Genomic DNA, 19,321 nt, shown 5'->3' with positions numbered 1-19,321 from the left:
CGGTGACGTTCTTTAGGGGGTTCAGCACAAGGCGTTCAAAGGACTTCATGACGACAGACGTCAGGGCGACAGGCCTATAGTCGTTCAGTTCCGATGTTGCCGATTTCTTGGGAACTGGGATGATGGTAGACTGTTTGAAACAGGATGGGACCTCACACAGCTCAAGGTATCTGTTGAAGATTTGTGTGAAGACCGGAGCCAGCTGGTCAGCGCAGACTTTCAGGCAGGAGGGGGACACTTTTCTCGGGCCCCGCAGCTTTCTTGATCTTCTGCTGCTTGAAGAGCCGTCTCACGTCCTGTTTGTGGATCTGTAGTCGAGAAAAAGAGGGTGGGGGAGTAGATAGAGTAGTTTCTGGTAGAGGTGGGTGTGTATGGGAAATGGGGGTGTCCTTTTCAAATCGGCAGAAAAACATGTTTAGTTCATTCGCAATAAAACTGATAGAGTATAGACAAAGTCAAAGTTATCATGTTTAAAAAATTTCATTTACCGGTAGTTGTATGTTTGATTGACGTCGAACACGTGTGTTCCTACAACTTTAGAGCACACAGAAAAAAGGGCCAACTTGAGCTGAGGCCTTGTTCACTGATAGTACAAACAGGAAGGTTCAACTTCGGGTGGGCAGCACGATAAGATGCCCTTGAGCATTTTACAGTGTCTCAATTCATGCGAAATATACCCATTGAATTCACAAGGTATCCATTGTTTGTACCGAGATGTTTTGGCCTCTGAGTGGAGTATCAGTGGGCTGGGCTGAGAGGCTTCAAATGAAACTGCGCCTCCTGCCGGCAGCAAAGACTTTTCCTGAGTCTGTTTGTTCACCTGTCCGAGCGAACCTCTCTGACAGTAATGCTTGTTGCAAAACCAGAGGCGACACTGGGACACAAACTGTCAATATTCCTCCTCGGTTGAAAAGAAGAAAATGAAGAAGAAGAAAGAAGAAAAAAGGTCATTTTATGAGGTTTGCTGTTCGTGGACTGGCTTTTCACATTGCTAATGACATTCGCCTGCCCACACACCTTGCCATGCAGTTAAGGCTGGATTCTTTTGTGGAAACGAAATTCCCAAAGCAGATCAAGTCAAAACTGTCCTTTGTTAAAGTGAAGGACAAGGGAGAAAACAACAATTTTTACTTGGAATATATTTCACCTGTTCCCAGAAGCTCTGCCGCTTCCCTCTCAGGCTGTTGTGGGATTCAGCAGCCGTGGTGTCATTTTAAATTGCCTGTTGCCTACAAACTAACTAAAGGGGGGAGGAAGATGTAAGCTGAATGTCAAATAGATTGCTCCAACTGGACCCAGTTCCTTCATGTGGGTGCAAGCGCAAATTGGTAGAACCCAGCTCATTTGATTTTTCTGCAGTGCAAGTGGCCTATTTCATCTCTTAAAACAACATTTTTTAGAAAAGACAAAACAAACTCTAAGCAAAAATGCAAGTCTCTACAGAGTAGATTCTTTGGATGAAAGTCTTGAGGCGATACCTCTTAATCAATGCTTTAATAAATGGGGGATTTCGCAAATTCCCCCCGATTTCCATTCGGCAAGACGTTTTAGACAATTCTATGCTTTGAACTTTTGCAATATTTTACCAAGTAGGGTGGTATCGGGATGTCCCAATCACATTTTTTGCCCCTGTGTCCAAGTCACCTGATTTTGATGATCTGCAGATACCAAGTCCAAATCCAATACCTCTGAAATGGAATGAAGAAGAAAAAAGAAAAAATGTTCCACATACAGCACATTTGACAATAAAGTTGTATCCAATCCAATCCAAAAGACTAAATCCAAATTGTCTCAATTATCTTTTTTTTCATCCAAAGATGATGCCTTTGTATATGGCTGTTGTTCAAAGCAAGTAAAGAACTCAAATATTTTATTCTTGACTTAAGAATTTAATAAAATCTAAAAATACTTTTCAGCCCACACCAATAAAGTACGTGATCCGCCCTGATTTCCAATAATGTCCATCAACCAGGACAACCCTACACTTCAGACAAATAAGCTGTCATCAGAAGACCACTGTGAAGTGCCTAAATTGGGTTTTGAGAAATCCATCCATCCATATTCCGAACCTCTTGATCCTCACTAGCCTGCCATGCATGTTTTTGGAATGTGGGAGGAAACCGGAGCACCCGGAGAAAACCCACGCAGGCCCGGGGAGAACATGCAAACTCCACGCAGGGAGGCCGGATCGAACCCATGACCTCTGCACTGTGAGGTTGACGCGCTAACCACTGGACCACCGGGCCATGCTTAAAAAAGAATATATCAAAATAAAACATATTGAATAGATATTTGTGGCACAAATAACATCCCCCCCTAACTTTTACATTTTATTGTTGCACACAGGTCGTTTTAAGCATAATTAACTCATTACAATTTGGCCAAATATGGTCCCGCATTGTCGACTCATAAATAATGGAAAACGTGTTGTTTAATAAAACACCAACATTTTTAGTCACCTGAACTCTGAAACGCATGACAGAAGGGGATTGTAAAATACCTTCGTGTTTGAGCTTCTTGAATGGAGCGAGGTGCGAGTTACTTTCAGCGTCTCAGTGGTGAATTAGAATGTATTCATGTCAATGTATGGTAGAACCCTCAGTCACGTTACTGAAACTGTAGGAAGTGAAAATGGTGTCCTGTTTGTAGATTCAATCGAAGTGGAAATGAAGGAATGAGTGTAAAAATGTAATGTATGTGCCCGCGCAAGCGTCACCGTGGCCTTGTGTTGCACAGACATTATTGACGTAGCCGCTTTGTCACACGACATGTGCCAAATACATTTTTCAGATTACTTATATGAGGAGAATATGAAAATACAAAATGTAAATACAGCACAGGTTGGATTTTTTTTCTTTCTGTGCTGCATACATTTGCTGTGTGCTGAGATGATGAGGGCAGTGCACAATTGCCCACATGCCTAGCTTTGAGGGACCGTTCGTTTTGAACCCCATTTCATCCTTCCCAGTCGATTCATTCCATTTTCATATGGAAGAAGGCAGACAATTCTGTGACCGGCTGATAAGTTGGTTGATGGGTGGGTAGCAGTTATTTGTACACAAACAATGAAAACATCTATACTTCATGTTATTTCCCCTTTATGACTTGCTTAAATCCAGCCCGAACGGTCGAGAGCAGCTTTGACTGTACACGATAAAACACAGCAACAAAACACTTGAGAGCTGGAGAAATACTTTGGAGTGGAATGTTCATCAAGCTCCCAGGTTATTACCGGGAAAAGCTATTTGACAACTTGAGATTGGGCTTGCTTATGCGATCTGTTGGGAGTGAAGAGGATATGATCTGTTTTGGGGTTTTTGGGGGGGCGGGGTTTCCCGTGAAGACAAATTGCCGTCAATTTCTAATTTGGCGTAACAGTGGTGCCATTTTCCGTCAAGTGCCGAGCGCATCACTCCGCTGCTTTTCCTACCTCACTGTTGGTATTTACTTGCCCTACCACTTGATTCCTGTACAAGGGGAAGAAAGCTTCCTCTCCATGTGCTGGAGCAATAGTAGGTTCATTGATTGATGCACTAGATGTTGATTGCTTTTTTTTGTGAAATTTGTTGAGGCTAGCAACCTCCTTTGAACCATTTCTGCATCTGTGTCGACTCCAATGAACATCTGTCAAGAACTTGGAACTAAAAGCACAATATTTTTTGACGTGTTTTGAGAGCACGTAACTTGAAAACATGTTTTTTGGGGGGTGGGAAATATAAATTAAGCTTGACACATGTAATATAATTCAGTAAATATTACTGTAAATTATACAGATGGTGCTTGCCCAATTTTCTCAATACCTTACTTTTAGAATACTGTGCAACGCCGCCATGGGTCAAGTCAAGTCAAGTTATGTGGACACTGACATTACTATTGATGGGTGAGGTGAATATCTTGTTTGAGAGGGATCTGAATGTGTTAGATTTGCTAGGTAGTGTGCTTTCTTTCTCTAAATTTGACGTGTTGAAAGCAGGGAAAATTGGTAGTCTTGAGGCTAGATGTTAGAAGGGATGTAACAATAACAGCAATATTGTGATGTGGTGATATTAAAAGTGCCACAATTTACTTGTCATGTTACGATATTAAAAGCAGCACGGCGCTGACATCACTTTTCGACGATACCTTGCGCCGCTGAGCCACTTCGTCAATGCTTCAAAAAACACAATGTTGTGCTTTTTATTTATTTATTTATTTATTTATTTATTTATTTATTTATTTATTTATTTATTTATTTATTTATTTATTATCATTATTATTTTTGCAATATCATGAACTTTTTTAGACAGTATTATGAGCTTTTTTATAATGTTGCAAACCTCCCCACAATATCATGATGATTATCGCATTGTGACGTTTGGACATCGTTACATCCCTAGATGGTAGGTGACTCGTAAGGATGTAACAAAATATATCAAATGGATGAATTGACATTCAAACCCTCCAACAGATCATTTCAGAGTCATCGTTTCCTATGAGAAAAAAAAAAACACGTTTTGAAATGAGACCATGGGATTTCTTCATTCTCTGCTTAACTCAGAAACATCATGTCCATTCAGACTGAGACTGGCTGAGAAAAAATGTTGGTTTAACTTGGACAGATTGCCAGTTCACTGCAGGGCTAACACATTGGGAGCATGAACAGAAGGTCCCATCTTCTGAGGCGTGGGAAGCAAAAATTGCTCCTGGCAATATCTGAGTACCAGAACTTAAAATGCAAGCGATGAAAATGTCACAATTACTCTTTTTTTTTCCTTTCTGTGATGTTAGTAGCTAATTACAACATCTTCGGCTCCGATCACTGCCTCCATCCTCTTGTACATTGAAAAGAAGTACTGATGATTTAGATAGCGGCTTGGCTCAGAGCGCCTACACGCACTCCAGCACTCACTGCAACACCAACACGTGGCGATCACATGTATTTGAGATTTCCAGCCACTACTAACACAAAAGGGAAGGGAAATTATACATTTTTGAACAGTGAGCTCATGTTAAATGAAAAAAAACTGAGAATGATCTCTCCGTTCTGTCCATCATAAATTGTATCTGTGCCAGCAAACTTTTAATTTCCTGATGTTGGTTGTGATAACCTGTCGTCACTTCTGAAATACAGCCCCACATTTCCTCACTTGGACAGGAAAGTGAAGCCTCACTTTGGATTGACTTCAACCCTCGCGCCATATAACATCATAGCCCGTACCAAAGTGTAGCATCTCCATTTTGTGTTGTTTTCCACTCACTCTGCTTGTATTGCTCGTTCCTAAAGTTCAAGCACGATGACTGATGTGCCAACGATGAAAAGCAATGATATGTAAACAATTATTCCCACATTGGTCCAAATTAATGATATGTGTCTCATTTGACACATGATCCTTCAAGGGGCATTTCAATCTACATCCTGCTGTATATTTTGGTTTTCCTCTCAGATAAATTACGGCAGGGGTCCCCAAACTACGGCCCATGGGCACATTTGACCCGGCCCTCTAACCCCCCTGTTGTCATCGGGTCAAAATGACCCATCACTGTGTTAAAAACGCCCCAAAAACACCCTAAATGATATTTTTTTAACTCGAAATTTTATGAGTTTTCCTAGATTGTCCCCAACTGCAGAAAAATTTAAATGGAAGCTGTACAAAAAAAAGTACAAAGGTGGTCTTCGGGGCAAAATGACTCATGACGCAAATAGGGTTGAAATCAAGGTCACAAAGTTATTTACACACCATAGAATGTTTCAGTGTTTTAGTTGTGTCTCAGATCAATTAGTAGATTGATCTGCACGTGAACAAGACGGTAGCAGACATAAACAAGACAAAATAGGTGGCGTTCTCGTAGATGGCAGAACTCTTTTTTTGTGGGTTTCAAGGGGCTATAAAGAGAGAGAGTTGTTTAGTTATTATTTATTTCCTGTTTTTTCTGTGAAGAACTCAGAGGGTTATTTAGTTATTATTTATTTCATTAATAGTGTTATTATTTGTTTCCTGACTTTTTTTCTTTAAAAATCCTGGAAAGGGTTATTTGGTTATGTGTGGCTTTCTGGGAAACAATAACATTTTGAAGCTCCCCTACGATCGTTGATGTTACAAACTGACACCGGCCCCACCATCAGAGAAGGGAAAAGTTATGTGGCCCTCACAGAAAAAAGTTTGGGGATCCCTGAATTACGGCCTCTCCCAAAGTGTGATTGTTTTACTGATAAATTGGACAATGCTTCGCAAGTACCTGCACTCTTTTATTGAGGGGGGAGGGGAGGGGCTGTTTAGTCCAGTGACACGTTTATTTCAAACTGATGGCTTGTTCATTACTGTTAAACACTCTCTGAAATAAAATATTGCTGCCTCCAAATGACATTCCCGTGCCAGTAATGAGGGAAAGGCCAAGGGTGGCTGGAGCTCTTTGAGTCTTAAAATTGCATTTACGGGGAACTTAATATCATTTAAAATTCCAAACCCAAAGATTCCGCAAAAGGGCTGTATCAGAGATTTTGAGAGACCCCACTCAAACCAGCTCTGTTTTTTTACGCAGAGCCCGGAGCAAATTCTAGATGGGCATTCAAGTTTCCAGTGTACCTGTACATGAAGGATATAACACTTCATACCCATCATCATCCGTTTGTCTAATGTTCTGAAACGATACAATATTGACATATGACATGAGTCACATTAGCATTCAAAAATCAACTTCAAAACCCGCAAAAGCACAGGCTGAAACAAACAGCACTGCCATCCAGCCAGTGGTGCATTGCAGCACTGAGGCCACTGTGTTATTGTCGGCACTCGGTTCACTCGCATTTAGCAGCTCAACATTAATTTGATATGTTAGCCTTACAAGCAGTAAATGTTCCGATGCCGAGCTGGTGGAGCCTGTCATTAGTTCCCTCCTCTGGGAGAGTCTGAAAAACACTTGCTGTTCACCATGGGAACGTTGCTGTCTTTTTCCAAATTCTCAGGGGCTCTGCTGCTTCTGGTAGCCCCTGTATTAATTATATAAATAGGCTGACAGTCGAGCAGTACTAGGGGGTCTAATGGCCTCTGTGTGGTGAGGTAATGTGGCGGCTCGTTGTCCCCACAATTCACATTGGCCTCAGCAGATGGGCATGTGACCTGACAACAATGTTTGTACATTGATGCGGAGGTGGCGTCGTTTTGGTAAGCCCCTCTTAATCCCAGTAAGAGCTGATGATGAGAGTTCAACATATCTATAATTCTTGTTCACCTTACACCCTTTGTTCATATGAAATGAAAAAATTTGGAGTTCAAATTATCATTGAGGAGAGACTTCTACTCAGTTCGCATTACCAATGATGATGAAGAGTATGAAGAGAGCTCGAAATTAAATTTAGTCAGGGTCAAATTGTGGTCAAAGTGTTGGCTCAAACAAGCACTTTTTAAAGATAAGGTCGTGTCAAAAACTCACCCGTTTAATGTTCTTTGCATTATGCACATTTAAATACGTCAGATGCTAAAATGCAAAATAAAACACAAATACTCATTGTTCATTATGAAATATAACTAAATGTGCATGTGTGTCAAGTTGAACAGCAAGGTTAATTGAGCTTAATTTAGCTAGAAGTGTTATTTGATAGTGGAACATTGGCCTGAAATATTTCATTGGCACGTTCACATCAAGAGGCAGAGCATTTAAACCTCTTGTTTTTCCATGTGCTAAAATGTCCTCATGCATTCCTTGTTGTGGAGTGCTGTCCTCCCTAAAAAAAAACAAAAAAAAAAACCTTTTTTTTCCCCCTAACTTGTAGAGTAGCTAACTGCTTTTATGCAGTGGTTCTTTACTTTTGCAAACTTAAATGAATCTAAATCATCTCACAAAATTAAGTGATGGTAAAATCCTGGAATATTTGACACCTTAGAGTAGAAGTATGTCATGAATGATGGCTCTTCTTTCATGGTTTTAAGAACAACTCTTTCTGATCCAGTGCCACCTGTTGGCGTAATATTGTAATTAGAGTTTAACAAAAATATCACTAAGCTTACTGAAATGATCCTCTGCTGCTCAAGACATTAACAGCAATTCAATTAATGAAATATTATGTAAATTAAATCCAACACGCCCAATGTTGACTTCATTAGCATGTCGCGGAAAAAGCACAAGAGCTCATGACCAAGTGACAGTGCTCCTCTGTAAAGAACTTCCTGTTCTCTATGTGTCTGCCAGACGTCTTCAAGGATTAAGTGTGTAATTTTACTATTCACTGTTATAATATTGTCAACTTCAACAATCAAGAATATTATCATGACTTGACTGCAGTTAAAAAAGGCTTTTGATTGGCTCCTCAGTCTGTGAGTCAATCTGCATTACTCTTTCCATCATACTCATTTTCAAAGAGCAAAGTGGTCCTTTTAACAATGAGTCTTTGTATCAATTGATCACTGTTAGAGGAATCTACGAGCAGAATGATATCATGTTTAAAGTTCCATTTAATTTGGGCCTGTCTAGACGTCTTGTGTATTTAGCGCCCCTCAAATGTCTGTGCGCAAGGGTGTCGGGACCCGAGTGTTCCATGAGGTCCACAGGGAGTCGTCTTACAGTTTGGGAGTAAACGGTTTAGGAAAGAAGTGTTTTAGAACATCAAAAGTCATCTGCGAAGTCTGCGACTTGTTTATTCATGGGAAAAGGTGTTATAGTATCCGTGGTTCAAAGCTTGACAAAACTTAATCACATTGTCGCAGTGTCTTTCCTGGCTTTTGCATATGTAAATGTTCTTTGAGTGTGATTGCGGATCAACTGCCCGACGTTCGGTCTGAGAGATCCGCTCCCGTTGGACTGCACCAACAACCTTCCCGAGTCGAGTTCTTCTGTTAAAACTTGTCCGGCTGTAAATCTGACAATCGCCCACCTCAAAAACCTTAAAGTTGAAAATATTAACGCTTTGTCTACATCAGGCATGTCCAGGTCCAGTCTTCGTGGGCCGCTGTGGTACCTGTTTTCTATCGCTCCCTGCTGTAACACACATGATCCCAAGGATCAGCTCATCAGCATGCTCTGAAGAAGCAGGAGACCGATCCTCATCTTTGGAATCAGCTGTGTCGCAGCAGGGACAAATGGAAAACAGGCAGGACAGCAGTCCTCCGGGACAGACTTTGGACACCCCAGGTCTACATGATGGTTGTGGACCGGCAGTTATCATCACGGTGAGGAAACTATTGTCTTAGATTTTATCATACACAAGTTTGGTTACCTGCACATATTTTTACCTTGATAACATGGTCAAGTATGTCAATTTGTGAACAAATTGACACACAATTGATGAGTGTTTGCCATCTATTTTATTGTCTGCATTCATCCTACCTTGTCCCCAACCCGTCGTGTTCATGCAACCATTTCTTGTAGCCCCCCCGCCAAAAAAAAGAAGCCACCGGAAAATTACTGGTGGAGCCCTGGGAGGTTTATCTGGGTTGGCAGGCCAGGTCTCCATCACCATGCTAATGGTGACTGCAGCTCATAGCAGATAAGACGCCCCAAGACAAAAAAGCACCATACCTCGACCACCGCTCACAACAATGGGGAAAGGACTAATAATATTTGACAGTTTGCCCAAGTTTAATTTGACTTTTTGTCCCGGACTTAGGTATATTCCTTGCCAGTATCAAGAGCACATCTTAGAGAATCAAACGGTGAAAGGGTTAGCAAATAACAGGTACAATATAGGCTAATGCCCCTTTTTTGTCCTTTGTGGTTGCAGTAAATCGTCTAATGTGTTGTCTTGTATTATTTAGTCATTTTATGTTAACTTTTCTTTTGATGGCAGCGCGGGCACCCGCAGCGGCTCCTTTTGTTGTATGTTGTCTTGAGAGGGAAATAATTACATACAGCACATTCGACAATAAAGTTGTACTTGGCACTTGATACTTGATACAGTAAATATTCTCTAGTACGGACTCGTGTTTGCGCTGTCCAATTTGTCCTGATAACAGAAATTCCTCATTTGGGAAATGAGCATGGTACATGTCCTTTATGAACCTGCAAGTATGTTGACAAAATGCACGTGTAACAACACAATCAATAAAATACAAAAATATACTGTCCAAAAACTGTTTATATAACAAAAACTGCAATACAGGTGTATCCCAAAAAAAATCACAACAGTAAAATACGTACAGTATTTTAATGTTTATTTTTTTCTGTCTTGTGAAAAAAATGTGTATTTTGGACTGTTTTGTTGGATGCATTCTTTGGTTTATGACAATGTTTGCCTGCGTGTCATACACAACTGTCCCGTTGATCACCGATGTCTGGTAATTCTTGTGCATGCTGAAGGATTTTTGTTGCCATTTGCATTGCTTCCTTGCTGGATGGTGGCTTGTCATCAGGAGTTGACTCGATGCCTTGTTTTTTAAAGTTTCGTAAATTTGCCTCTTTCCGACTCCAAGTGTCTGCTGGATCTTTTTAACTTTGTGTCCAGCCTGCTCAAACGGATGCATTTCACTCACTCCGCTCTAGTCGTTACATTTCTTCTACGTTTCGATGCGATGATCTACACGAGTGAAGTGAATAAGTAAGTGAATAAGGTTAAAATCTTTCGCAATTACAGTAAAACGCACACCAATAAAAAGTCGCTTACATGTCTTTGTTTCGAATCTGATGAATGAAAACGGCGAAGCGAAACACGTTTCTTCGGTCATGTCGAGTGGGTGCTGCTTTTAAGATAGTGCCGCGTTCTCCAGGACGTAAGTGAATAAAGATAAAATCATTCACAATTACAGTAAAACGCACGGCAATAAAAACTCACACATCGTCGTTTCGAATCTGATGATCGAAAAACGCGAAGTCAATACTTGTTTCAGCATCAGTCTTTTCCGTCGCATCGGGTGGGCGTTGCGTGTATTTAAGCTCCCGCGGCATTACACCTCCTTCCGGGTTACGGGTAGTGGAATTTACGCTTACGCGGTAACACGTAATATCGTAGTCAAAATGTTAATGCATAGGTTTTTATTCCGGGTGAAGGATATTCCTTTCTATAGCATTCCGGGGATGGGAATATTCACTGTAGTGGCTTATTTTTCCACAAAAATATGTTCGGTTTCCAAATCGTGCGACCTTCAAATAATAATTATTATAATCACAAGATGTCGGCTATCCACAGTAGGCAGGTTTGCATTGCACTGTGTTTAAGATGGGTCATCCAGGCCGTTGCCTCAAATATAAAGTTAAGATTTATTCATTTAATCTCAGGTAGGATTAGTAGTAATGTATATTTAATGCAGGAGGGGACTAGAGAGGCATCCTTTTGGTAGCAAATCATGATTTATAGAACTGGTTCTGGGCTAGATGCTTATCTGTCCAATTGGACTGGGCTCAGGCATCTTCAGTAGTTCTTACTCTCTCCAGTATCTGAATTGCTCGAAAGATCGGGGCATATGCATTAAATTAAAAGAACAGGCCATTTGCATTTCGACATCAAATGACAAAAACTGCTGCAGAAAAGAGAAGTGGTAAGAGAAACACTGCACTGTACTGCATCTTTTTTGTTTTTGTTTATCCTTTTATTAATTTTTTTTACGTTTTTGTGTTTGTGCTTGTCTTTCAATAATTAACTTTGTCATAGTGGCCTGAGATAATAACAAGAGGGAATTGCTGAGCCTGATGCTGTACTTTGGGAGCGGTACAAGTCATTTCATGCCAGCAGACCACTTAATAGCTCTGGCTGATGTAGACAGAGTTTGAAAATCTATGCGTCAATTGTGCCAGAAGTGCAGAAGTCTTTTTAGCCACTGTAGGACAAGGAAGCTGCCCTGTGATTGGCTGGCAACCGATTCAGGGTGTCCCCCGCCTACTGCCCGGAGACAGCTGGGATAGGCTCCAGCACCCCCCGCGACCCTAGTGAGGATTAAGCGGTTCGGAAGATGAATGAATGAAAGGACAAGGAAGCTAATACAGCGCCAGCTCAATTGGCAAAGCCTTTTACAGTGAGTCAAATTTGGAGTTTGACCAAAAATGTCTTCAATGAAATGCTGCCAATGTCATACACATTTTGGACCTCCAACTGTCATAGTACTGAGCACCTCACTTGAACCGCATTGCTGTCTGTAATGAGGAGTCGACTAAGTTGGCACTAAGAGACGAATGTCCACTGCAAGATACCATAAAGTAAATACTCATTTAAACCAGTAAGGTCTGGTGGTGTATTTAGGCTTAATGTTTTTTTTTACTACGTTTCCATTATGTTGAGAGTTCCATGGGATTGTCAATCTGTGTCAGTTTAGAGCAGGTTTTTGTAAACAAAATGACATTTGTTTGGAGATATAATTGGTGTTGTGCTTTTCTGTACTATATGTTTGGCGAGGAGTACAAAGTGATGATGTAGACGGCCAGATTCGCTGATCGCACTAGCCCACGACGAGTTTACTGCTGTACTGTATGCCTGGGGATAATGCGCTATATAAATCAGGATATATTGTATTGTCACTTGTAAGAAAAAAGTAGAGCATTCTTTCTTATTTCTTCTTTCTACCCACGATCTTGCTGCTGTAGACTGTAAATTTCCTCAGTGTGGGACAAATATTAGTTTATCTTATCTTATCTTATCTTAAAGGTTTTAACATTTACGGGAGTTGGTTTCGCTTAGCTGTTTTTCTATGCGCTCTGCAGTCGGCTGCCGACCCACTGAAGTTAGCTGGATCGGCTCGAGCACAACATTTGTTCTGCGTTGACTTCGCTTTTGTGAAGCACATTGAGTTGTCTTGTGTCGGAAAAGTGCTCTATAAATAAGGCTGCCTTGCTTTGCCTTGCCGAATGAGGAAAAGCAGTAAAGAAAATAGATGGATGGATTTTCTGAGTGTTCACAAAAAAAAGGAGTCGTCCCGTGCCATTATTTCTGCAAAATTTTTAATAAGATAGTCTTTACTTCTAAGGAGCTCATAGGGCTTATCGGGGTCGGAAGAGAAATGAGGTAATTAGCTGAAGTCTGAGGAATCTGCTTTGAAGATACTTCTGTGTTTCATGGTAGGGCTTGCACTCTCGTCAGGTCTTGGAGAGGTCACACTGGATTATCTGAATCATACCTGCTCATAACATGATAATGTTACAGTTGATGGCAATCAACTTTCAGGCTTCCACTTTGGATAGATCGCCATTGAAAACAGAGTTGTCTAAAGTAGCAGTACTTTACTATGTGCATTGTATTGTGCTCTCCTACCTGATTCAAGTACATTTGACAGCAAGAACTGAGCCCAATCGACAGCCATTTATTTTGATTTTACGCTACAGTCAAAGAGTTGCCACCAATTTCAACGGCATTAATTGTAATTAATAGATATAATAGGTTTGACTTTTTTGAGATGGAGGAGGCTGATTTTAATCGGCTTTCAGACTCAGACCTCTTTGTCCTACTTTGCTTAATGAACATTATACACATTAATGGCAGGAATTTGATTCTTATAATTATAACAACAATTCCATCCAAAATTCATTTTTCAACAGTACCCCTGTCTCTGTCCACATGTGCAAAAGAGGAATTGATTAGTCAATTACAGATTACCGGTAGTATGTTATCCACATTATACTTTGGTAATTTTAAATATTGATATGGCTTTCATTTCTGCCTACTGCATGTGTTGTGGATCGCGACGCTCCACCACAGAAAAAAGCATAACATCTTTGCAGTACAGTACTTCATTGACGGATGTAAACAACAACTGCTATTGGTTTTAAAACCACTCAGCACTGTATTTTGTGTCCATTGTATTTTTAAAACGTTTTTTTGTATTTACCCCCGTGGCCATTGGCCATGGTATGGAGACTCATTTTTAATGGGGCGAAATGGACACTGGAGTCTAATTGCATCTTCAACTGCTCAGGCATAGCAACAGAATGAGCATTTCTCGCATCTGATGCTGTAGCATCTGTATTTATTTATGTATTTGTTAAAGTTATTTTCATCAGGGTATGCTCAGTTGATATAATGACAAATCTAGTACTAAACCCAAAATTAGCAATTGTAATTTTTGGCAGTGGAAGTTTGAAAGCAAGTAAAGAGAGAGGCATTGTCAATTTTATCAGCCATTTTAAAATGTTGTCTGTTTCTGTTGCGATTGTTTTTTTATTTTTTTTTACATGTAATTAACCACATCTCATTATTATTATTTATTATTATAAACTTATTATTTATTTAGTTAAGTTTTTAGTCGACTGTAAATTGAGCATTTTAGTCATTAATTTACATTTACAGCAATTAACCCTGGAGAACCCAAGAACCTTTTTCTTCTTTGGAAAATGATGAATTATGCATTAAATGACTGCTACGGGTTCACTGAACACCAAAATATACTGTGTTTTTTCAAATATTCAATGCTTTAATCCTGATTTAGGATTAGGGCCAAATCTGACCCTTTGGGATTTAAGGGCAGCATTTGAGTAGCAGAATTTATAGGGGTCAAATTTGACCCTGTGAGTTTTCCAGGGTTAAAAAAACAAAAAAATAAAAATAAAAAACCTGCTGATTTGTGATCAGCTCCAAAATCCTGATCGTGTAGTCTAGTCTGCATTGGTTATTTTGTTGTATGTTCTGTATGCATGTATTGATGTAATCCATTGCAGTTGCATCAAAAATTCTGGACCTTCTGCAAATAGTTTTTTCTCAATATATTCTTATTTCAAGATAAGAAATGATTCTCTATTCATCCTTGAGCTATGTAAAATTGTTTTTGTGCTCAGCATTTTTCAGCTGTGCCTACACGATGGGGGATGCACTCTTTGCCCTCGCTCAGCCCCTCTGGCCTCCGTGTCCTTAATATGATACATTTTGAGTAGCATCGTTTGCGACATGTTGCTTTTCAGTTCCTTGATTTATAATATCCCCTACTCTTAAAGGGAGAAAAAAAGAGAATATGTTGGTTCTGGTCACTCTATAAAAAATGTGTCTTGATAAGCTTACTTTGTTGAATGTAAGGAGGTGGACATTTAATGACAAACAATTTGATGAGCTAATCTTGAAAAAATGCACATACCAGGCACGTGACTACTAATTGTAGCGTTTGGCTTTATATGCTACAGCACAGATGCACTTGACTGTACTGTTGTGACCGTATAGTTACAGGACAGACCCAATTGGACAAGGTGGTTTGAGTTTGCCGTTTTACACCACAAGCTAGATTTCAAATAAAACATTGGAGAAGACTTAATTTAAGAGGTTTCACCAAAAAAAAAAAAAAAAGGTTTTTGCCTGTCAATTAGTATCGCAGCCATCTAGTTTTGGTTGTTGTTGTTCTGGACCTAACTACGGTTTTACTGTATGTTATTCAAATGGCAGATTCCTGATGAAAGAGCTGTTTTAGAAATTGTAATTGTGGGCATAATGATGGATGAAACATGTTTCTTCAAACTGAAGCCTCCAAGCATATTGCTTGTTGAGTCCATAAATGTACGAAATGCAGAAATGTATCATCACATTACAGTCAGTCTGCGTTAAATTCATGAGAAGGAATATGATACAGAGCAACTTAGTTGTCATGCATCCATGGGAATATGGCTGAGCAAGAACCGCAAGCTTTGTTTTCTTTGGCCCCGTGTGGGCGATAAGGTCCTTCCTTTATCACATAGATAAGTATGCAGGCTAAGGGAGCAAGCGCTCCATGAAAGAAAAAGGTAGACAAGAGCTGCCTCTTAAGTCGCAATGACTTCTTGTGATGTTGCTATGATTAATCCAAGGCCGCACTATTTCTGGAGTTATGTGGATCCCGCTGTAGAGACGGAAAGATGAAACAGGCTTACTAGGGCTACTATGCTAGGCTGTCATACTCCTCCATCACTATAGGGGCTGCTTGACGCTGACAAATTTCGTTGAAATAGAGGTAGCGTTTCTCTAATCACAACAAGACGTGTGTCTGCTTGCATTCCACGAATTGAGCTGAATAATGCAGACAAAAGTTTGGGTACCGGTAAATTCACACAAGAATGCATGCAAAACAAAATGAAGTTGGTGTGACCCCAAAAGAAAAATTACATTGACCGTCATCATGGTCTCGTTGCACCGCATCTTCGACGGTCCGTCAAAATACGCAAAAGCAGTCTGAAGTGTAGAAAGGATTTGGCACTGAACTACTTCCCTTAACTGTGCTCAATCACATAGAGGTCGGATGCGGTCTGATATTACAAGTTAAAGGTGGGCAATTCATTTTTCAAATCTGCCATGTGGAAAAACTGAAAACCGTTGCAGAAGGCCACGCCAGCATGCAAACAAAATAATGTTCATTTATGTTAAAAGTTATTTATGTCTTTCCTTTTTTTCTATGTATAAAGCAGTAAATTGGGGCACCACTTCCATAGCCCTGTTATAGCTTCTTGTAATTACAAAATTAAAATGGAAAACCGAGGAAAAAAAAATACTTGACGTTTGACTTCCTAAATGCTGCAGAGACTGTGGACAGGCTGGATGTCACCCGCAGGCCCGACTTCAAGAAGTGCTGTAAATCTTTACATTCATCCATAAAAATGAGGTGCTCATCTGGGAACCTCACCAACATATTTATGTGCACCCATTTATCACCCTTCATAATCTTTTTGTAGATTTTAGTTGTTTGAAATGAATTTCCCTCACATTCAACGGCACTTAAATTTTACTTTCAAATGTAATTGTGCACTCTTCATGATTCAGTAAATGTAACACACACATACAGGTTTTAGAATTGTCCTTGGTACTGATTTCAGTATATAACGGTATTAAATCCAGCGTACACTTTTCATATTCAGACTATGTCAAGTTCCATTTCTAGGAGCCGTTAAGACGAGACCATTTGAACCAAGATGGTGTTTTGCCTTGATGAGGAGACTCAACACAAACTAAAACTAAAAACTAAAAAAAACTAAAAATGTTTTAGTTTTTTGTCAAAGACAGCATATTTTAGGAAAAAAAAACCCAATCATACTGAAGTCTTGCAAATGTTTGAGTACAGCTAGCCCTGCCCCGAAAGACGGAAATCCGTGAGTGATCTTGGAGGATAGTTTCCTCCTAAAAAAATTAGCACATTTGTGAATGCCGTACTGGGACTATACTGGGGCTGAATGCACCCTTCATTCACGAGTAGCAGAACAGAGGGTTATTAACTTGGTACCAAAGTCTACAATATCAAATTGTTAACCCAGTAGAATATTAAACATATTCTTTGGGTGAAGAGATAAAGCAGTGTGCAAAGGACATCTTCATGGTCTGAGATTTTTTTTTGAAAGCATAAAGAACCTTCTAGTCAGTGTTACCAGCTGTAGGGCCGCTATGAGCATACTTGGGTGAGGTTTGGGGATAAGTGTGACCTTCTTAGTGGTCCGAGAGCTGTGTTAGCAGGGTGTGACTGATGCAGATTATCATTGTCAGAGAAAGCCAATTACTGCGGTCATCATATCACCCTTCAGCGGCCCTCTCGGTGGAATGAAATGCATTATAGTATTCTTGTGCCAGCGTTTTTGTGTTTTCCCTGCACTGATCCCCCAGTTGGAGTGCTAATAGCGCCGTCACTGGGACCCTCGGAGGGTCGTGCTTTACGAAGGAGTCGAAGAATTACATCCTCCTTTTTTTTTTTCCCCCTTGTGAAGCTAGTCAAGACAAAGCCCGTTTATTGTGACACTCGAGCGTCCTTGGATGACTGAGTAGCGAACACATGGCATTGCAGAGTTGTTATGTATGAGAATATCTTTTCCGTCTTTTATGACAAACGACTGCTCATCAGAAGCTTTGCTTTCTTTCAGAAACAGGCCAAAGAAGCTGAAATCACACAAGACAACTGTGACCCAGCCATGTACAAAGACTACACAGCGAGCAGAGCCACAAGTAAGAGGCCAGGGTCCGTGTTTGTTCTCAGGGTTAGTTCTGCTTGAAAACTGCAGCTTTTTCATGGGCAGCAGGGGTGCCGTGTTGACAGAGTAGTGGGTATGCTGAGGTAAAACAGAGGGTGCCGCTCTGGTTTAAAGCTTTTGTTAGCAAACTTTGCTTTTTCCCACACTGCTAGAAAAGTGTCTAATATCACCTCTGTCCAATGAAAAGCATCCATTCCCCAGTTATTTTGAAAGGTTCTTACTATAGAAGGAGTCTTTGCTTCTCCCCCGCAATTCAGGCAGTTCCCATTTGGGGTGTTGCAGCCAACCTCGTTACGTTACCTCTGTGTACCGCATCCTAGACGCATAACTTTCCCGCCAGACGCACAGTTCCAAATGATGTGCGTTTTAGGGACGCAAGGAAATTTCTCAGTCAAAAAAAAAAAAAACTGCGGCGGTAAATATTTTTTTCCAGCAACGATCGCAGTTTGATAATCACCGCCATTGTTGTTTTGATCTCGCATTAAGTAATCTTGCTAGACGAGATTGGTGGGATCGGCCATCACCTCATGGAAAGCAGACGATTGCCAAGTTGGGTAACGTTAAAACAAGTGTTGAGAATGTTTAGAGAAGCAGCTAAAGTTGGATAGGTTTTTGCGATAATAAGTTGACTTATTATCGAGAAAGTCTTGCATCATTGGAAGCAGAGTAAAGAGAGTAGAATTTATGAACTCAACGACTGAAACATGGGATGAAATAGGAACCTATTACTCAACAAATATTGTATGCCTGAATTATTTACATTTTTGCAGCATTTGTTTATAAGAAATAAACCTATTATCAAAGAATATTGTTATTTGTGTTATTATCATATGCAATTGAATAAGTAGACCATTTCAGAATGTGAAAGTTTGTGTGAATTTTGTGATATCTAGAGGAAATGAGACACCTTTTTGGAGGCTTGTGAATTATGTTTGCAGGGCCCAGTGCCTATCCCTCGTGAATAGTGAGGGAACAGTGTACGTTTTTTTTTGGGGGGGGGGGGGGGGGGTGGCGGCAGTAATGATCTGCTAATTGGGCCTACTTGACTGTTCAAAACAAGCAGTATCAAAACAGATTTATTTTGCGGTTGAATCACCGCTCTGCATTAAATACAAAATACTAAATAATTCGAGTGCAAACGGGATTTAGTAAAGTGTTAACGTGATCCTCATCAGAAAAATAAAACCAAAAAAAACGACTGCAGTGCTTGATGTTTTCCAAGAAAAGAGAAGAAGGTGGTGTCAGACAGTGTGACGGATTTAAAAAAATGAGAAGGGAAGCTTTCAAGGCGCCCTTTTTTGTTGGTCATTCCTCAATGACTGTGTCCTCTCCGATTACTCTTATGTAGCGCAACATGGTGGCGATAACGAGCGCTCAGCCTGATGCTTGGCCTTTCCTCCTCTGCTCCTCCCTACTAGCCTGCTCGGCTCGCTCTCTTGCAGCCTGCTGCTTTCTTCTCACTTTTATGCCACACACTTTCTCCACTGTTTGCCTTCACCGGGTCAGGTTTAATTAGTCGCCTGTC

General features: G+C 40.4%; 1 protein-coding gene across 5 annotated transcripts in view; it reads left to right on the top strand.

Moving 5' to 3' along the window:
• Positions 1–19,321, top strand: part of enox2 (ecto-NOX disulfide-thiol exchanger 2) — a 236,424-nt gene that overhangs the window by 10,952 nt on the left and 206,151 nt on the right. For 3 of the 5 annotated variants that reach the window (XM_052074111.1, XM_052074145.1, XM_052074118.1), the window contains one exon: positions 17,689–17,770. The exons of 1 other annotated variant lie outside the window; for it this stretch is intronic. In XM_052074111.1, coding sequence (XP_051930071.1) covers positions 17,737–17,770 — 34 coding nt within the window. In that variant the 5' untranslated portion in view covers positions 17,689–17,736. Of the gene's footprint in view, positions 1–17,688; positions 17,784–19,321 lie in introns of those variants that run through there. One more of the 5 variants, XM_052074102.1, reaches the window with a different exon arrangement.

The sequence above is a fragment of the Hippocampus zosterae genome, chromosome 1 (assembly GCF_025434085.1).
Source record: "Hippocampus zosterae strain Florida chromosome 1, ASM2543408v3, whole genome shotgun sequence".
NCBI lineage: Eukaryota > Metazoa > Chordata > Actinopteri > Syngnathiformes > Syngnathidae > Hippocampus > Hippocampus zosterae.
Note: the sequence above shows the minus strand (reverse complement) of the source record. Positions and strands in the feature narration are given on the sequence as shown.